The sequence below is a fragment of the Protopterus annectens genome, chromosome 2.part2 (genome assembly GCF_019279795.1).
Source record: "Protopterus annectens isolate FY-2018-M chromosome 2.part2, PAN1.0, whole genome shotgun sequence".
Taxonomy (NCBI): Eukaryota; Metazoa; Chordata; order Ceratodontiformes; family Protopteridae; genus Protopterus; species Protopterus annectens.
Genome location: NC_056730.1, coordinates 170,140,959 through 170,162,577, shown reverse-complemented (window position 1 = coordinate 170,162,577; position 21,619 = coordinate 170,140,959). Strand labels below are relative to the sequence as shown.

At 40.8% G+C, this 21,619-nt stretch overlaps 1 protein-coding gene across 2 annotated transcripts in view; it reads left to right on the top strand.

Moving 5' to 3' along the window:
• Positions 1 to 21,619, top strand: part of LOC122795585 (gastrula zinc finger protein XlCGF57.1-like) — a 184,118-nt gene that overhangs the window by 29,189 nt on the left and 133,310 nt on the right. For both annotated transcript variants that reach the window (XM_044063835.1, XM_044063836.1), the window contains exon 3: positions 19,435 to 19,561. In XM_044063835.1, the coding sequence (XP_043919770.1) occupies positions 19,435 to 19,561 (127 nt within the window). The remainder of the gene's footprint in view (positions 1 to 19,434; positions 19,562 to 21,619) is intronic.

Genomic DNA, 21,619 nt, shown 5'->3' with positions numbered 1-21,619 from the left:
CCTGTACTTCAGAGAAGTAGATACCAAACAGGAGAGGACCCAGGACTGAACCCTGTGGTACTCCACTTGTCATTGCTCTGAAGTCGGATTTGGAGTCTGCTACTTTCACAGTGTGGGTTCTGTCAGTGAACCAGTTGGCAACCCATCTTGTGACATAGGGATTTATACCTAGTTTAGTGAGTTTATCTGTAATTCCAGAGTGGGGGATGGTGTCAAAAGCCTTGGCGAGATCTAGAAAGGCTGTGTGAACCACCTTACCCTCATCTATGGCTTTGGTGACTCAGGTTTAGGAGACATGATCTGCCTTTTACAAACCCGAACTGGGTGGGGTCCTGAGTTTGGAGATTGCCAATGTCATTGTTTATAAGTTCCATGATGATACGCTCCATAGCCTTGCAGACCAGGCTCGTTAGGCTAATGGGGCGGTAGTTTCTGGGGTCTGTGGTGGCTCTCCCTTTGTGGAGTGGGATAACTGTCGCTGTGCGACATTCAGTGGGCACATAGCCTGAGGTAAGGCTATGATTGAACATGGTACTTAGGCGGGGTGCCAGTTCGTTCTGTAGTTCATGTAGAACACAGCCTGGGATGTCGTCAGGTCCCATGGATGCTTGTTCTTGGCTTTGGATAGTGTGTTTTTACCTGTGCAGCCGTGATTACAGGAACTTTGCATTCTTCTGGTATAGAGATGGTCCCTTTAGGGGATGACAGAGGGGTAAAGTTAGCACTGAACCTATCTGCCAGGATGTTGGCAATATCCGTTGGTTCTGTATATTTAGTGCCATTGTGCTGTAACTCAGAGCAGATCTGAGTGTTGCCATTGAGATTATTGACGTAGCTATAGAATGCTTTGTGGTTGTCTTTAGAGTCAGTGGCGATTTTGTTTTCATAACTAGCTTTGGACTCCTCGGAGGTGACTGCTGTCTGGCATACAGGGCGATCTCGGACCCCACCTTGATGGGACTGCTGCATCTGGAAGTCAAGCTCCACTCGAATAACCCACACATGCAGCCTCAACCTGGTCTGTGACATCAACAGGACTTGCTGGTGGGACAGATGTGTCCTAGAGACCCCCCTATCTATGGAATAGACTCCCTCTCCACGAAGCAGAGTACCTCTTTACCCCTTTTTAAGCGCAGTCTGGATAACTGGATGGGAAATAGAAAATATATCCCTGGGATTCCTTCCACCTGTGTCCCTGCTGGACAGGGGCATTGGGTGCTGACTTGTCTATGCGGGCTAAACTCTTGGCTAAGCTTTTAAGAGCCTCCGAGCCAATAGCCTAGCAACTTCCTATGTCCCAAAGACAAATCTTCCAACATAAAAGATCTGTCAAAAAGCAAATTGAAGGTCATGCTGCTTAATGCTAGGAGCCTTAACCTGAAAATGCACTCATTGGAGGCTCTGCTCGCACTGGAAGATGCCGACATCTGTGCAGTCATGGAAACTTGGTTCGAGGTTGCAGAGAGCATCCCCTGCCTTACCAGGCTATACCTCATTCCACACATTCCAACCTCAAATAAGGTTGGTAAAACTAAGGTTGGTCTGTCTTCATTAAAGACAACCACACCTCCAGACTGGTTTGCCAGCATGACCCAGTAGAACTACTACAGGTGGAACTGATGGTTGGCAAGAAACCCATCCAAGTTATAGCCAGCTATAGACCTCCCTGCATGACTCAGGACACCCACTCCTCCTACCTGGACCTACCTGACTCCATCAAAGTACCCCCTAACACCCTGGTCCTTGGTGACTTCAACTACCCCACCATAGACTGGGTGAACTATTCCTGCACTAATGCACTTGCCCAACCATTCCTTGACTTCATCAGTTCTAATGCACTAGACCAGCTCATCTCATCCCTCACAAGGGAAGATAACATTCTGGACCTGGGCAAATGCTGCACCACTCCCATAATACGGTCTTCTCTGATGAGATCAGATCATCTGTCTCTCTCATTCAAAGTTTTTATCCCACCCAACCCCCCTCCCCAGCTGTAACCAGACTAAAAACTTCTCAAAAGCTGACTACAAACTCCTAAGGGAGGATATCAGTAGCTTCACACCACCGTCCCCCTCCGAGGATGCTGACAACTATGCTGAACAATAAGCCAGTGCAGTATACGAGCACCTGTACAACTCCGTGGACACTCTGCCATACCTAACAGAACTAAAACCTGCTCCTCAAGGAAAAACAAACTTATCTGGTGGACACCCTGCATCAACAGGCTTTACAACAAAAGGAAAAAAACAGTTGACCAAGAGTAAAAAGGCACAAATTCCCCGTTGGAAAAACTCCCTCCTTAGCCTCAACAAGCAAATTAGATCACTAGTGAAAACTTCCAAAGCCAGTTGTGAATTGAAACTAGCCTCCGAAACAAAGGGAAACCACAAAGCCTTCTTCAGTTATGTCAGGAACCACCATGGCAAAACCCAGGTTTAATTCTCAACGGTACCACTTACAGATCCTGTGGACAATATTTGAAGTGTAGTGATTACTAGTTGTCCAGTCTTGAAAGTGACAATACGCAGTGGTCAATAACAAATAGTCAAAAGGAGTATTGAATAAAGAAGGAAGTAGTTATCGTAAGCCAGTTGTGGAAGAGTGGGGATAGGAATACAAGAAGAGAAGAGATGGAGTTAAATGTTGACAGTGATACAAAAATACTAAAATGTGTAGATGTGGAGCTAAGTTCACTTATACTTGGAAACTTAAACTTCATATATGAAAAAAGCATAATAGTGAGAGGAGATTTCATGAGTATACTTTATGAAAAGGCTACTATCACAATTAGCAAACCCATAATTTCACAAGTGTGCTAAAACTTTAACAAACCTTCCATGTTTATTTAACCTTACTTCTCTGAATCAGATTATTTATTTTACACTCATTGCTATTAAATTCTCAAGAATCAGCGGTCTGTTTCAATTGACTTGGTCTCTAACATCTTTTCCTTTTCTATTTAAATGTGTCCATGATCATAATGGCATCACTTTTACAGTAATAATAAGTACAAGAAAATGATCTTCATTTAATAGACTGCCAGCTTTTATAACAAAACTAAGAGGGTGTGAAGACTCTTTCCAAACAGGAATGCAAATCTCTTTAGATTCTAAAAATGAGGAAAGTAATGTGATGAGCTACAGAAAAGATTGTTTGTAAAATTTCAGTTTGGTATCACAACAAGAGGAAGTAATGAGATAAGGACTTAGTGAAACTCCAAGAAAGACTTTGGTAATGTAAAGTACCAAAAGGAGAAAGAAGTAGAAATGAACTTGACATGTTGGTTGGATCAAGGAGTGGACATTTGAGACAGGCTGGAGACATTCCCCATTAAAATGGAGTACTTCCAGTATTTAGGTTCATACTAGGCTATCTGCCCTAGGGCATTTATAAGCCTAGCCAGAGTGTGTTTGGCTTTCGCCACCCATTTTGAATGAATTTTGCTATGCCTTTTTTCGAGGTTAGTATACTGTGCCTCTGTCTAACAGTGACACAGAAGTGATACCCGGGGTAAACCTACGATCTTCCATCCACTCATTAAGATTCCTCTTGAAGAGAGTCAATGAGGGACTCTGCCTAACCTGGACTGGGATTTTATTCCAGAGTGAAGGGATCCTCTGGGTTATGAATCTGTCCCTCCAGCATGTCCTATTTATTTCAGTGCTGAGGTTCAAGTCTCTCGAGCGGGTAGCTCGATGGGATTTGGATTTTCTGAGGTGCAGCATGTCCATTAATTCCGGGTTGGACATGGCTTTATACATCCGGCACAGATCGCCTCTGAGCAGGTGGTATGCCACTGAGTAGAGCTGGAGTTTCTTTAACCGGGCAGCATATGGCATCTGTTTGAGCCCTTTGATCCTCGTGGTGAGGTACTTTTGGGATCTTTCCAGTTGCTGCAGGTGTCTGTTAAGGTACATCCCAAAAGGGGCATTGTACTCAATTATGGGCCTGATGAGGGATGAGTAAAGAGGCACGATGACCTCCCCTGATCTAGATGTGAATCCCTTCATGATTAGGTGGGCTATATAAAATGTTTTTCTAACCAGTTTGACCACGTGGTTTTCAAATGAGAGATTGCTATCAACTTGGGTCCCCAGGTCCCTAATTACTTCTTCCGTACTTAATGGATTACCACCTATGTGGTAATTTGTGGGCACTTTGTTTTTGCCAAAGGGGATGACTATACACTTTTTGGTGTTTAGCTTGAGGCCATGGCTCTGGCACCAGTTGTCTGTTTCTATGAGGCCCTTTTGTAGGATGCTTGTGTCGGCTGGAGAGTTGATTATGGCGCCTAGTTTACAGTCATCTGCGAACTTGGTCAGCCCCAGTCCTTCCATGTTGGCCTATACCTCCGAGAAATATATACCGAACAAGAGAGGTCCCAGGACTGAGCCTTGTGGGATGCCACTTGTAACTGGTTTGGAGTCTGACATGGCTCCAGCAATTCTAACCATGTGGGTTCTGTCCTTGAGCCAGTTTGCAACCCATCTAGTGACACAGGGGTTTATATTTAAGCTGGTGAGCTTATCTGTAATGCCCGAGTGGGGTATTGTATCGAAGACTTTTGCGAGGTCCAGGTAGGCTGTGTGGACCACCTTCCCCTCGTCAATGGCCTTGGTGATGGTTTCAAAGAAATCGACCAGGTTTAAGAGGCAGGATCTGCCCTTAACAAAGCCAAACTGGGTAGGATCCAGTGTCTGTAGGTCCACAATATCTTTATTTATGAGGTCCATGATGATCCTTTCCATAGCTTTGCAGACCAAGCTAGTCAGGCTTATGGGGCGATAGTTTCCAGGATCCGTTGAGGCACCACCTTTGTGGAGAGGGACCACTGTTGCTGTACGCCACTCTTTGGGTACATATCATGTAGTAAGGCTGAGATTAAACAGTAGTTTTATGTTTGGGTTTAGCTCTTCTTGGAGTTCATGTAGGACGCAGCCCAGGACACCGTCTGGTCCCATTGATGCTGTGTTTTTTGCTTTGGAGAGGGCGACTCTTACCTGAACATCTGAGATGTCAGGGGGGCAGCACTCTGCTGGGATAGATATTTGCCCTTTTGGTGGGGAGGGGGGAGAAGTTTGTGCTGAACCTGTCAGCTAGGATGTTGGCAATGTCTGTGGGTTCGGTGTATTTATTGTCAGTTTGGACTAATTCTGAGCATATCTGGGAATTCCCACCCAGGTTCCTAACATAACTAAAGAAAACCTTGTGATTATCCTTGGTGTCCTGTGCAGTTTTTCTCTCGAAGCTGGCCTTAGACGATTTTATGAGTGCCTGTAGTTTTTTGCTAATACTGATCAGAGATGCCTTCCCTTTTTGGGATTTTGCTCTATCACGTAGTAGCTTCCTCCTTCTATTGTATAGTTTGTTTATGGCTGGGGTCCACCAGACAGGACGCCTGCCTTTGGAGGATTGGGTCTTGGTTTTATTTGGGATTGCATGATCCATGCATTCTTGAAGGTGTTCATAGAATGCGTTTATAAAGGATTCTGTGGTCTGGGCCATATTTTCCACAGGCCCGGGGGCTTTGAAGGATTCCACCTCGGTTTTGAGGAGTGTGAAATTTGCTTTAGAGAAGTTTTTCACTGTGGTTTTCTGGGCAGGGGTGGGGTCGGGATGTGAATATCCAGTGGGATAAGTTTATGGTCTGATCTTACCAGTGAGGGATACACTTCTGGTCTGGAGCATAGAGCCCCCATGTTGGTGATGATCAGGTCCAGTATGTTTTCCCCTCTTGTGGGAGTAGTAACAAGTTGTTCCATAGCATTTGAGTTTATAAATTCTAGGAACCTTTGGGCTAGGGTGTTGGATCTAGAGTAATGCTCCCAGTCTGTTTGGGTAGTTGAAGTCGCCCAATATAATGGTGTTTGGAGAGACCTTCATATTTTCCAGTGTTCTCAGGAAGGCCGAGTGGGGTTCCTGGGTTTGGGAGGGTGGTCTGTAGTGGGCTATAAACTGGAAGGCATTTTTTGATTCTTGCCTAAAAAAGGCACTATGGGGGTGGCAAGAGCCTTTGCTAATATCCGAAAGCCCAGGGGTGACAGATGCAAGCCATCCCTAGCGAAGCATCGTGGCTTGTCGAGCATGTCATCCCAGGCTGACATGCATTGGATCCCCTTTGAATGACACCAATACTTAAGCCAGTTGTTGAAATTGATCGTCTTGTCTTCATATTGTGGCATCATTCTTGGTGAGGGTATGATGCTACTGAAGGTCAGGGTCATACCGGCCTGGGCCACATGCTCAGAGAGCTCCTCTGTCTCTTTTCATGTAGTCCAGGGAGGTATGTCTCAGGTCATTCACACCAGCATGGACAATGACTGAGTCATATTTGTACTTGCCTTGGAGTGACCTGAGTGCTTGTGTTATGTGGCGGATCCTAGCGCCAGACAGGCAGCTCACCATGACCTTCTCCTTGTTCAGCCTGGTGAGCGGGACGTCAGTGTGCCTGACGATAGAGTCACCTATTTACAAGTGTATCAGGTGTGTTGTTTAGCCTTAAAGGCTGTGACTGTTCGGTACACTGGCTTTGTGAGCTATATGTTGCACGTGTTTTGTTTTGGGGTAGCGGTTGCTTGGGTGTCTGCTTTGGAGGTCTCTGCTGCTTAGGCAGATTTTTATTTAGAGCCTCCGAGTATGTTTTTGTGTGTTTATGTGTTTGGTTTGCTGTCGTGGTAGGTCTATGTGAGACTGTAATTGTAGTGAGTGTTTTCCTTCTCCTCCTGACTGGTTACGCCAATACTGAGTTGAGAGAGCTTAGCCTCCAGTTTGGCTATATGGTTGCATCTCTCACATGTGTTGGAATTTGTTGGGAGGAGGAGGAGAGGGTTGTCTGTGTACATGAGGCAGTTGTAACATTGCCTCAAGATTCCCAGATTCACCAGCTGGACCAGAGAGGAGATTGACAACTGACCTTTGGACATGCTAGAATAGTATTGGGAATTCCTTTATAACTGAAAAAAAGGGCCGATGGGGGAACAAGGTACTCAAGGGGAGTTTGTGAGGGTGTAGTGCTTTTAATTTTTTAGTGCTGACTTATATAATTGATTTAGTGAGCAAGTGCCAGGCTTTAGAGTAGGAATAGGGTAGTTTTATTATGAGAACTAGATCAGTTCTAAGGGAAAAAGTGAAGAGCCGACTTTGTGGAGCCGAGAATGGTTTAAACCCAATTAAGCGGAGCTGCCCGATGCTGTGCTATGTGCAAAATCGCGCAAAGCCGCGCCAAAGCGGGTTTTATACAGGGGAGTTGAAAGAGCTAGAAATTGGCCCAAAACGGCCAATAGACTACCAGATTCTTGTGCTAGGAACACTCCTCCAGGGATAGATGCTCTAAGCTCCCCACTGCCACTGGTGAACAAAGAAGCCTCCCTTTATCCAAGAAAGGAAATGGGCAATACAGGAACTTTCCAAAAGTCCAGAATACAGCAAAGCCTGTATTTGGACTACTCTAGGTCAGGAAAGACGGGAAACAAGGATAATCTTTTTGTTTTTGCATCTGATTATTATTATCAGATTTCTGCATCTGATTATTTCTTTCCAGGATATCATTTACTGTTTATTGATTTTCAGACATCAGTAGTGTAGTTGAAGTAGGCAGTGTGCTTTTCAACCCTCTGTTTTATGTGCATTTGAGCTGGTGAGGGACTGAGTCCCTGTAGTGGAATGTTCCTCTGCTCCAGCATTGGGAGGTAGTAATCTTCTAAGCGTTTCCTACTGTTTTTTTCTCATAGGATTCTACACTGTTTTCATAGTTCTTTCCACTTGTCCATTTCATTGTAGATAGTGTGGTCTGGAAACATTGTGTCTGAAGCTCCATTTATACGAAAGTTCTTATGGATTACTAACTTGTGTTTATTGTAGGCTATTGTCAGATATGACAACATCAGCTTTCCCTAGTTGGATAACAGTGTACTATTTGCACTGACACTTCCATCTTTTTTTTTTTTGCTTACACTGGGAAGCTTTGAGCAGTAATCTGGTGATAGGAAATGTGTGACTACTTTGAAGCCAAGCATATCGGTCACAGCATACTTTTTACATTTCTGTCAAGTATTCATTACAAAAACATCCAAGGAAATGATTTCAAGTAACAACATTTAAATGGAAGTATGTAAAAATGGGAAGTAAGACACTGACAAATGAAAGGGCTTGTAAGTTCTGATGACCCTATGTCTGCAAAGGCATTGACAGAAAAGAGTGTCCAAAGCAAGGGAGCAGAGTAATAATAATGTCATGTCAACCCAGAGAGGAAGATGTGTGAAGAGTGACAGACGCTAGCGGATTTTAATATACGTATCCTGGATACAAAGATCGAGTTAATTGTGATAAGAAACTTCAGTTGTCACATGGTAGTCGAAAAAATGTCCAAAGTGTATTGACAGGGAAACAAGGGACAGGTGCTTGAGTTGCAAAGAAAGAGGCTACCTCATAAGTGATGATGTGAGGAAGCATTTTTACAGAGTTACTAGATAATGGACAGAATGTACAACAATAGTCTGTTGAACAAATGTTCTCCAGCAGTGTTTTAACATATAAGGAAGAAGTCCATTGCTTCACGGCAGCGTTTTAAGCCACTGGGATGCATGGGTAGAAAAGAAAAACAAACTTCCACCATCTTATTTATGCTCCCTAATTATGCTTTTTGTTTAGAAAACATAAATGGAACAATAAAAATAAAAAGTAACTGCAGTAGCTGTTGTCATAACCTGTCATTTCACTTTAAGTGCTTAGCAAGCACAGAGAAAAAAAAATTAAATTTCAGTACCAGTAGCAGCTGTTACTGGATCTGCTGCTCACCTTTGCCTAGCGAGGTGGAAAATCAAAACCTAAAACGAACAAAAGTAATGTAAGTAACTTTGGCACAGTTAGAACGACTGGAGTTTGTGTGTGTGTGTGTGTGTGTGTGTGTGTGTGTGTGTGTGTGTGTGTGTGTGTGTGTGTATGTGTGTGCGCACTCGCACGCAGCTGAGTTTCTTTTTGAGTGAGACTCTTCCCCCACCCCCCAACTACATCTGTGTAGACAAATAAGTTGATTGTGTAATATGTAAACATTGGTAATTACTTGCATAATGCATCTTTTGGATGTAAAATACTTCAGTTACATATCCAAGAACAACTTTGAAACATTAGGCAGAGGAACCGTTTCACATTGCGAATATAAAAAAATAGTGATTCTGTGGCACAGTGATAGTAAAATGGTAAAAGGCATTCAAGGGTTGTGATTTAAGTCCCACCAGTCACCTTTTGGAGTTGGAGGTTGGTATAATGGCTGTGGTGCTTAACTCAGTCACAAGGTGCAAAGTCTAATGCTCAACTTTGAAAGAAAAATTAACTAGGCTTAAAATGGCAAACAAGAACAGCTAGGCTAGTATTTACCTATGAACCTATAAACAAACAAAGAATATAAACAGCTTAACTGCATTATGTAAGCATAATAATGCCCCCAAGGGTGGGAGTTACAGGGGAAATAACAGTTGTAGAGTCAAAAATGTTGGCAAAGTTTAGGAATAAATGGACAAAAAATATAAAACCATTCTCAAGAAATATAATATGCAGTTATGGATTATTTCCTTTTCATTGATAAAATTACAGGTTTTCTGTATTTAATATGACCATTTCACTTATTTTATCTTTGAGCTTTTCTCTTTGAGAGTCGGCCTGTTTTCAATAATCAGTGCAGTTAGATAACCCCAGTTAATAAATGTAAGTAAGTTTATTTTGCTTGTTAACCAAGGTAGTGGACTGATCTGATTTGCACTCATTTTAACCACAGCCTGGGAATTGCAGTACAGTGAAAGGAGAGATGTTACAATGTACAGTGCTGAAGGAGCAGTACAACTGCAATCTTTAAATGTGAAATCAGCAGTGTAGTCATCTGTAATTAAGTAAATGAAACATAAACTTGACTCATATGCACATATGTACAGCAATGGAATTGTTATCTGCTAGAGTAAAACGTACTGCAGTTTGAGGTGATTCTGTAAACAGTTGTATTAATTTTTATTTATTTATCCTTTGACTGGGTTAGTTCTGCTAGACTAGTGGCCTTTTTTCAGGTGAAATCTGAGGTGGTGTATATACTGCTAGTTGAAATTTGACTAAAGAAGTGAGGAATGCCCCCTAGTCTTTTCAGTATGTGGCTTGGGAGTTTTTACATCCACCTGAGGAACTGCCAGCTCAAACAAATGGGACCTTTGTTTAACAACTCATCTAAAGGATGACACACTCTGGAGTGTAGCACCCCTTAATACTGCACTGCAGTGTCAGTGATCCAGTCACCTGGAGTGGGAATAGAACCCACAGCCTTCCGGTCTTCCAGCACCAAAGGCACGTGTGCTATCTGTTGTACCACTGACACTGCAAAAAAAATGTTTTGAAATGATTAGTTTGCTTTTATATAACTTCAATTGTCCAATGTGCGAAGTTAATAAAGATGTTGGGGGTTGGAAGGGTGGCCTAATGGTTAAGGTGTATGCCTTACAAACACAAGGTACAGGGTTTGAGTCTCACAGTGGATAATTGGCTAGGCTTAAAATGGCTCACAAGGGCAATTAGCCTAGTACTAATCTATGGAACCTATGTCAAAAAACAGCTATAGAGTTAGTTGGTGTTGGAGTCACTGAGTGCAATGCCCCCCTTTGATATGTACCTTACCAGCATTGGAATGCCCACAGAGGTTCCTCACTAGAAGAATACAGTGCGTAAGTAATCTGTCCTATGTAGACTGCCTCAAAGCCCTATCCCTGTATTCTGTCTCTTACAGGCTCTTGAGGGAAGATCTGTGTCTGCCATACAAGGCATTGTGAGATCCCACTGAGATGGACCTCCTGCATATTCATAAAACAAACAGCACCAGAATGACCCATTCTAAAGACTTAAACCTTGTCTGTGATATAAATAGGACCTGCTGGAGAGACCGGTATGTATCCCAGAGGCTACTCCATCTCTGGAACAGGCTTCCCGTCCATGTGAAGCAGGTTTCTTCCCTAACTCAATTCAAGTGTAACTTGAACGATTGGATAGGCAAGAGGAAATTCTTCCTTGTTTTGGCACCTATGTCCCTAATAGACACAGGCAGCCTGTAAATGTTTCATCTCCCAAGCCCCCTGCTTACACTTACCAAGGGTACCAGAACTTGTCAGAGATTTGGGATGCATGGCTAGGCTTAAAAAGGTCCTTGTGGTTGTTGGCCTAGTAAACGCCTATGAACCTGTGAGTCTAAAGATTAGGCATGCATAGAACAGTCCTGCTTACAGAAGTTGTAATGTAAAAGAAGGGATGTTAAGGGTAAGAGTTAGGTTAGTCTATATAATTGGTGGATGGCTATAGCAGGCACAGGTTGATAATTCCTGGAGGAAGATTACTAGTTTTTCTCCGAATTGGCTGTAAATAGATATATTCCAGATTTCAACAGGGAGACCGTATAATCTTGGTGCAGGCATAGAGAAGTTGTGTTCTGTTGATGAAAGTGAGTTAGCAGATCTTGTCAATATTTGGCACTGTTAGCGTAGGAGAAGTGCTGTTTGAATATTCTTGATGACCAGTCCATGTCTAAGGGGAGGACTGGAATCACTTTTTGAATTGTTTTATTAACAAGGCAAATGAGAAAAAGGGCGTGCTGGTTTACAGAGTCATCAAGCACTCTGAGCAGTGACACACTTGTGTTTGCAGATTCATCCTTCAATCACTTAAATGAGTTTGAAGGTTTTGGGTATATTTTTCGGAGGCATGGGTGAGCAGTGGTAGAGGGTATTCTGAACGAGGCTGAAGAACATTTTTGCCAATAGTATTTCTTCCTTCTGGAATGCAAAATTGTAAGCATTTATGTCAAGCAAAGAGGGTAATGTTTGTCAACTTAATGATTTATTTAGGGACGTATTTAAGCTGAGATCGAACACACTCAATAAGCTGGTTGTTACAGGGGAGTTGTTACAGGACAAGGCTGAAAGTCATTTTGAAATAATCATTTATATTTTTGAGGAGTGCCAGAGAGCAAAATCATGTAGTGTTAGCGGCTGAAAGTGAGTTTAGTCTTTGCAGAATTGGATTAGAATCGGTAGCTGTTATAGAAGTGTAGGCCATCAGCATATAGAGTGATAATTGCTGTTTTTAGATCGATAGTGAATTAATGAGCGGAGTGAAAAGTGTAGGGGGCCTAGGATTAATCCTTAGAGAGCAGCAGTGAATTTTCTGTTCCCAACCAAAGCCCTATAGCACCATAATTTTCACCCAGTTAGCCATTTTTTTCTGTTAGGATGGGCGAGAGTCAGGCGTCCCCATGATAGTGGAGAGCCATATAATCCATTCTTTCCTACACAGATTACCTTATTGGATTGTTTGCCCTTCGCTACTCAATGGCACGTGTTGGGTGGTAGCTGGTTAGCTTACTGGTCTGATTGAGTGGCCTACCCTCCCCTTTTTGAACACCCCAGCCCCTTTATTGTGTTGGATCACTGATCTGCTTCCTTGCTGCCAGATGCATGACTCCACAGACTGTCTCTGTTTGCAGGCTCATACTTACTAAGTTTCACCAAAGCAGAGAGCCAGAGCCACCTGCCCCACCTCTGATGAGTGAACCCGCTATGGCCATTCACTCCCATTCTTCCCTGCCAGCTCCTATAAGTATCTGTGAAATTCATCTAACTTGGATCACGTGTAATAGTCCTGGGCTTTATGCCAAGTAGCTGACATACTGGCAGTGATTTCTTGTGATGATGACCGGGACCTCTAGTATTTTGTTGTAAAGGTTCTGTTTGAAGGTAATTGGAGAAATAATCTAGAGTGGAAGACACAAAGCCCTTACAAGTGTGTGGATTGGGTAGAAATAAGTGGTTAACTGAATCAAAGCCTTTTAAATAAATCAGTAAATATACTACCACATTGGTGGGCTTTGTTAGTGCTGCTGAATTTTGTATCCGCAAATGTGTGCACTGTTTTGGTGCACTTTATCAAGTCACTAACGTTTTTTTTTTTTTTTTTTTTTTTTTTTATGAAGTGTGTTGTATTATTTTAAAAAGGTAAGCTGGTTGTATACAAGTCGGAAGTATTGGGTGATTCAGCACATTAGAAGATGGGTGTCACTTTTTTATTCCATATATTGGAAAGGGTTTCTTTTGCTAGTGAGATGATAAAAATGTGACAAATGCATTGAGAGAATGTCTCTATATTGAAAGCTACAGCTGAGCCACGTGAGCCCCACTTTGGTTGTGATTTGTAAAAAGATTGTCAAGTTCTTTGAGAAATCTTCTTTAGGAAAAAGAAAGATAGGGTTTAAGGGCTAGGGATTTAAGGGAGTTGTGTATATGGATTTGCAATGGCGAGTTCTGGTGTAGCTGGGGATGCTAAAGAGTCGAGGATGTGCTTGACCTGTTAGACTGTATACTTTAACTACAGACATTTCTGGAAGTGTGTGTGTGTGTGTGTGTGTGTGTGTGTGTGTGTGTGTGTGTGTGTGTGTGTGTGTGTGTGTGTGTGTGTGTGTGTGTGTGTGTAATGTGTATATATAGATATATAAATATATATATTGGCTGGAGTGCTTTCTGTGTGGAGTCTGCATGTCCTCCCCGCGGTTGAGTGGCCTCCGAAAGACATGCGTGAGTGGGTGTGCCTTCGCTGAAGGTTGGGCGTTGGGTTGGCAACTCGGCACCATAAAAAAATCGACTGCCAATCATTAGCGGACCGGAGTTCCGCTGTGGTGACCCCTAACCGGGAAAAGCCAAACAAACATGATGCTGTCAGAAAGTGTTGAAAAGAGGGTTTAAATAGTGGTAGAAGTTTAATTGTTTGGTATACAGTATAGCACTCATTTTTGAATGAGTTTTATTATATGCATAAAGTAATAGCAATGTGGGGACATTGTTTTTGAGTAGGTAATGGTTTATATTTATAGTTCTAGATATTAGAAGAAGTGGAAATGGAATTCAGTTTAGTGTTAATGTACAAGGGTGTTTTTTTTTCATTAGGATGTTTTAACAAGTGAAGCTTGAGGTTGGAGTGAACATGAAACATCTGCAGTATTTTTGTGAAGGGGCGTTAAAGTTTGCTGATGTACATTTGAAGAAGGTAGAAATTTTAGCTAGTAAGTTTGGTTATTTTCAAAGTGTATAATTGATTTGAGTTGTTCGGGGTCTGTTGGGGTGACTTTACATACGTACAGACATACAAACGTGGGGGCATATGGAGGGGGGATTGAGAACAAAGAAGGCCATGCCTCCAGCATCAGTGGGAGATGGTCTGCACATGCTAAGTACGTATTGCAGTCGCATGGTAAATTCAGCTTTCTTTAAAATAAGAGAAAATGCTTAGGTGCTGACTCTAGGACAAAGCCAGTGCTTTTATTACTTTTTATGATATCAGTTGCATTTGTTGTCTGCTGCCTTAATCCATTAAACCAAGAATACTTAATGCTTCACCAGGATATGCTTCCTAATATGGCTCACTGTGGCTGTGTCAGATGAGACTGGTCTGTTATGTGTTTTACTTGCTTGTTTTTTAAAACGGGATGTGCTGATAATGAAAGAAACATTAAGCAGGTTGTATGAAATTGATTATCCATGACATTATGTCCCCAATTAAACATGAAAATCCAGTACTTACCATGTTACAGTGCTGAAAATTGTCATTTTTTAAATTTATCTGCCCTTTTTATCTATCTGTATATCTATCTTTTGTTAATTTGGTTAGTCCCACTAGGCCAGTAGTCTCTTTGTTATAACACAAAAAAGTAAACATAAAAGTAATATAAAATTCTGCAAGTTATGAGCAGTGAGAAATGGTTCTGTGATCCTTCAATTGTGTAATTAGTACCTATTTAACCATAAGCACCCACTATAAAAGAGTAGGTAAAATTCTGCAAGTTATGCGCAGTGAGAAATGGTTCTGTGATCCTTTAATTGTGTAATTAGTACCTATTTAACCATAAGCACCCACTATAAAAATAGTAGGTTTCAGAGTGTCTATGATGGTCACGTTTAGTGTCTGCAGCTTGAGATATACCAGTCAAGGGTTACTTAAAAAATATTTGAACTACTGAAGTGGTTCCCCCATCCTGTTTTAAAATTTATAGTAGGTGGTATATCTCTCTCTGTAATGGCCCTGATTAAATTCCGTCATAGTGCTGAAGAAATACTAGGGTTGGATACAGCTGTGCTTTTGCTGAGTCATTTGCAGGCAGTGAGCATAATAGCAAATGATCAGTCTCCAAAATACAGTGTTTCTGTTTATGTAATACATCTGAATAAAGGACATGCAGAAAAGTAGTGGGCCCAAGAGCTTGAACATTGTGGAACTCCGGGATGTTGATAGGGCAAAGGTCATGCTTTTCCCATTTAACCATTTAATCTGTTGTATGTTTGAGAAATAGCTGGAAAGTCAGTGAGTATCTTTTTTGGGATATCATTAGGCAACTGTCTGTATGTGGGAAGTTGGCATAATGGTTAAGGTGTTTACCTGACAGACACAAGGTGCAGGGTTTGATTCTCACATGGGGTAACTGGCTTGGCTTAAAATTACCCACAAAGGCAGTTAGCCTAGGAGTAATCTATGAACCTATGTAAAGAAAGTGATTCACTGTGTTACAAAGCTTGAAAAGGTCCTTGAAAAGTACAGAACCATTTTGCCTTCATTGGTATCAGTGAGGCTGAAGTCAGCAGTGGTAATTTTGTAACCTCTCTAGCAGTCAACTCGTAGTAGGTTACCATTACAACTGTTTATCTAAACTCTTTGCTTTTGTGAGAAATACTTTGTCCTAAGGTATTTAGATAAGCAGAGTTCTACAAAATGTTTATTTATTTATTTTTTTAATATGAAACATTTGTTTTGACTTGTTCGTTGCTCACCTCTGGTAAGGGTTACTTTAGCACAGAAAACTGGTCTGCAATTGATCGCATTTCTTTGCATTTGCAAACTGTAGTGTATATCCCTAAAAGGAACAGTAGCCACCTTATCAATGTATTCCAAGCTTGTCTTGGAAAGTGGCACGTGTATCTGTTTTTACATGCGTTTTTCCTTGGCCTTTAAAATTTCTGCCGCCTGCCCATGTACCTATTGTCTCACCTTTAATGTTTCCCATTATCCTTTTTCTATCTTCCAGCTGTATTGTTATATTTCCTTCAATTATAAATGAATTGATTTGTAAGCTGTGAATGGAGTATAAGAAACCAAACATCTTTTCAGCTTTTGCAGACAGTTATCAACTGCACAGTCCCAACAACCTAAACCTGTAAGCCCAGTTTCCGACCTAAGCCTTATCTTTAACATATTGAACACTGGGGGGAGGGGCAGGGGGAGGGTCAGCACAATGCTTTCTCACAGAGCTTGCTCTTCAGTTTGGCTCTGCTGTGGTGCCTTCTGTGTAGATTCAACCTGTCTTCCTGTGTCTTGGTTTTTATAGGTTCATAGGTAGGTACTAGGCTATTTGCCTGAAGGCATTTATAAGTCTAGCCAGAATGTGTTGGCTTTTGCCGCCCCCTTAGATTAGTTCCCTGTGCCTCTGTCCAGCAGAGCCACTGAAGTGATCCCCGTGGTAAACTTTCTGTTTCCCATCCACTCTTCGAGGTTTCTCTTGAAGAGTGCTAGTGAGGAGCTCTGCCTAATGTAAATTGGAGTCTTGTTCCAAAGCATGGGAAGTCTCTGGGACAGGAATCTATCCCTCCAGCACATCCTATTTATTGTTGTGATGAGATTTAGATCCCTAGAGCGTGTGGCTCGAAGGGATAAGGTTTTCTTTATTTGGAGCATGTCTATCAATTCTGGATTGGACATGGCCTTGTATGTCAGGCAGAGATCACCTCTGAGCAGGTGGTATGCAATCGAGTACAGCTGGAGTTTCTTCAGTCGAGCTGCATAGGGCCCTTTTTTCCTGTTGCATCTGAAAGATGTGCTGTAGGTAAACTGACTATCCTCCAAATTGCTCCTAAGTGTGCATCTCCTATTTCTTTGCCAAAATAATGTAGATATTGAGATGTCAATAAAATGCTTTAAATTGCAGCTGTGAATGATCTGTCACTTTAAAGTTAGGCACAGAGCATTCATGACTGTAAATGATATAGTATTTTTGTTTTGGAGTTACTCGTGATCACATTAAGAAAATGATGAGAGTAATTTAATAATCTATTTCAAATTTGAAGTTTTGTGTTTTATAATCTTACTGAAGGTTTTGTGATGTACAGGATTTTTTCTGATTAGTTTTCTATGCTTCTGTTTGGGTTTAATTGTACAAATTATTACATTTCTTTACATGCATTGACTGGAATGGACCCAGTTACTAAATCAGAGCATAATTAAAGTTCTTGAAATTGGTATCAGTCTTTGTTAGACAAAATAGCTCTTCTTGATACCCACAATGTAGATTTACTATTAGATGTTCGAAGCGAACTCCGTCGACTGTACTTAAGTTCGAAAACGCTACTATCGAACACCAAAAGCCAACCTAGGAACGGGTTTTAACATGGGTCGAGATAGGGGAGGCAATAACACTGAACACCTATCTCGACCCATGTTAAAACCGTTCCTAGGTTGGCTTTTGGTGTTCGATATTACCGTTTTCGAACTTCCGTGTTCGACAAAAGTGCAGTCGACGGAGTTCGCTTCCAACATCTAATAGTAAACCGCAATGTACCCAGATTTGCCTCCTCCTGCAGTTGATGTGGGGTTACATGTATTTGTAGCATAAGTAAGATTGTAAATTCTTTCTTACTAATCCCTGATCCTGTTGCTCGTACTGCTATAGAATGACCTCTTTAAAAGAAGAGATCTTCCCATAGTATTGTTTCTGTATTTTCTTTGGCCATTTAGTAATTAGTCAATAAGAAATTACAGGGCAGTGATTTATTGTCATGGTGAACAACGTTGAGCAGTTTTCTGTTGTTGCCATTATAAAATTAAATTTAAATGTATGCCTTAAAGAGAATGTTGTTAACAAGAAGATAGTTAAAATACTATTAATCTGGGTTGGGGAGGTAAAGGGGCAAACAGATTTATGAAGCCTTAAAGGAACAAGGGGACAAGGTCAACGAAGAGAGAAAATGAAAGAATTTTAGAGGAGAGAAAGGATGGAAGGGAGTTGAAAGATGCTGACAGAAGACAAGTCAATCAGTGAGACGTGGAGAAAATACATGGAGTAGGATATCAGAGCCTGAAAATACTGATTACATGATATCTAATTCCCATGAGATTCATAAAGGAAGGGAGAAAGGAGGATAGTAGATGCTGGAGTTGTCAGGAGAAGCAGGCATGAATGATGCATATTTCTGGGATTCTAGGTGAGCACAAGTCTGGAAGCAGGCACAGAAAATTTGGGGAGACTTGTTTCTAAAAGAAGCAAAGCATACTTGGGATTTCTGTATAGGTAGCATAAAGAAAGAACACACCACATCAGGATATCTGTATAGGGAGCATAATGGAAGAAGACCGCTTCTGGAAAAAAAAAAAAGAGAAATGAGCATTGTAGTCTGTTGAATACCAGGGTTTAAAACTACTATCCCTCAAAATCTAGAAAGGGACAAAAACAGTAAGGGACCATGAATTACACGAGATTCCAGAGCATGGGACGTAGATGGCAGAAACTGACTAGATTGAGGAAAGGAGGGGGGAGAGGAAAAAGCAATGTAGAGAGGTATTAGAGTATTAAGAGTGAAAATCTTACCAAGAGAAAGGAGATGCTGAACTCATAAGGAAGCAAAGAGGAAGGGGATAGGGTAGGGAATGAAGCATCTGACCGCAGATCAGATGTGGTGCACCATGCATGATGGTTGCATGTGTCTGATAAAATTTAAAATTGTGCCAGATCACTAATATTTTGCAGTTTCATTCTAAACCAAATCCAGCCTGTAGTCCTATTCTGATTAGCGCATAGTAATAAAAAAAGGCTTCTTTTTATCACTGTTGTAATGATTTCTTCCTTAACTGTTCCCTGTCCTACTATCTAGTCTGTTTGCATATTTTAGAGTTTTATTTTAATTTTACTATAATTGGTTATAGATGAAAAGGGCCGTTTTAATCCAAGCTATTCACCTAATGAATGAATGAATGAATTTATTAGTTAAATAAACACATACATGCCATAGATGGAAATAAAAACAGCTTTGCATCATCTTGCAAGTATGCAGAAATTAAACAATCTGATTAGTGCATCTTGCAACATGTTTCCGTTTTATTGTGTTACGGACATATACAACAAAGGCTTCTTAAGTTAGTTGTTCTAAATGCAGATGTGAGCATATGTGAGAACCCATTAGCAGGCAACTTAAAGGGAGGATTCCCTGCTACCAGTAAGAAATGGTTTTGTGAATGCTCTAGCTGTTTGTTTTGTTAATACCTGTTCCTATCATAAAAGTATTTGCCTGTAGTTTAGAAGAATTGCAGGTAGATGGTTAATTATGACTTGTAATCTGTAAAGTGCTCACTACATTTTGTAAAATGGCATTTTTCGTACAGATGTCTGCACCATTTGAGGACAGTGTAGATGATGGAACCACAGAAAAAGTAGACATTTTGAAAGAGTCTGAGAAAGAGCCTTCCATGAATAAGGTGAAAGAAGATTATGAAACGGTTTCTTCCTTAGGTAAGAACAGTGACCAGCTGGTAACCTTTTTTTTTTTAACTAGGATTCTGTATGCGATTATGATAAAAATGTGTAAACCTTTAATTGTTTTTGCAATGAAGGTGTAGCAAATGTATGAAATTTGTTTGAAAAGAAAAAGTAATATCTTTCCCTTGTCAAAAGTACAGCAGAGCTTTAAAAAGTGAAACCAATACTCTCTTTCTCACACACACACACTGGCAGATCTGGTTTCTCCAAAAACAGTTACTTCCTATCAAAAGCTATGTTGCCGTATTTGTTGTTAAGACTTTTTGGTCATCTAAGCAGCTGTGCTTTTGAGGGCATTTATATGGACTTAAAATGTTAAACAGGAAATAAAAGATTAGAACTTCACTTATTGCAGAAATTACAAATTTGTCTAAAAAGATTGTGCTAATGGCCTTTTTTTCAGTATTGACTCCTTTCAGGACACCACTGTGAATGCTGTTCAGATAGCGCGAATCATTCTTTGAAAATCGGCTCAGCACTGCTTTTCCATTTGGAATGTTTGATGGACTTTTAACAAGTGTTGTAACACTGAAAAAAGATCTTCACATGGACTGCAGGTGACAAGAAAGACAGTTTACTTCCCAGTGCCATTGTGCTCATAGTTATAAATCTTACACTTGCATGTAGTAAAACCAGCTACCTGTTAGACAGTGTATCTTCACATGGACTGCAGGTGACAAGAAAGACAGTTTACTTCCCAGTGCCATTGTGCTCATAGTTATAAATCTTACACTTGCATGTAGTAAAACCAGCTACCTGTTAGACAGTGTTTTTCTCATACAGTCTGTTAAAAACATTATTTTTTTCAGTTTTCTGTACAGTGTATGTTTGTTTGTATATTACATTTTCAAATTCCCATGCTTAATTTCTTGAAGCAAAGAGCCGCATTATTCTGTTTAAGAAGCTTATGGATGGCTGCTCATTGATGTATGTAATGCTAACATTTACCTTTTTGGAGAGAGAGAGTGAGACTGATTTGCTGTAGCTGCCATAAGTTAAACTATTCACTCATTTTTAAGAGTGTACAATAAGTGTGAACTTATGATGATGATAGTTAACAGCATGTTACCATGCAAGCAAGAAAGTAGTAGTAATACTAAGCACGTATTATTGGCTTCTCCTGGAAATCGGTGTGTGTTTGTGTTTGCGTGTGGGGCAAAGGACTGAAAAGAAGGATAGATTTAAAAACTTGCTCTTTTAGAAAGCTGAGAGAGTAATATGTTTTACATTTACCATGCATTTTTGAAGGATATTCAGACTGAAACTCAAATATGTGTCATTATCTAGTGACTGCAATCCTCAGAGATGTCAAAAATGCACACATTTACAAACAGGCCAAATGTAAGAGACAACAATGTGGACGCTCAGTGAAATTTGGGACATATGGTGATGAGAGTGGTGTGTGTAAAGTCCTTAGAAGCCAGTGGCTGTAGCTTTCTTTTCCAGAATTGCAGTGTAATCCTTATTTGTGTATGGAAGGCATTGGACAAAGCCAGAGGAATCCGTATTCATTTTCTACACACACTTAAAGCTGAGTCCCTAATGTATACTGTTGCCAGTGGTAGGGTTTAAGTCAGGTTTTCTGTGTAAAGGTGATTGGTGACACTGAGTGTTTATCACCTTGCTTAATGCTTCATCTCGGCTGTTTTTGTCTGCCACTCGCCTATTGGCATATTCCCTTGTTTTGGCTGGCTGAACATTGACATTTGGTTAATTTGTTACAATACCTCACTAGTGAGTATTACAACCACAAGACAGATTCCTTATATTTTGTAATTTTTCTGATGTTTTTGGTTTACTAGCTCTAGTAGTAAGTAAAAACTGGCATTTATTTTCTATAACTCCTATGACAAGAAACGACTACCTAAATATATAAGAAGTATATTTAGCTGCTGTTCAGCACTGTGTAATTTGAAATTGATTTGTAATACTTGTCCTAGACTAATATGTATAGCTGTTTTATACTGTATGTATTTGCACTGTGATTATTGTTATACTGTTAAACTGTGCTTTACTGTCTGTACAGTATCT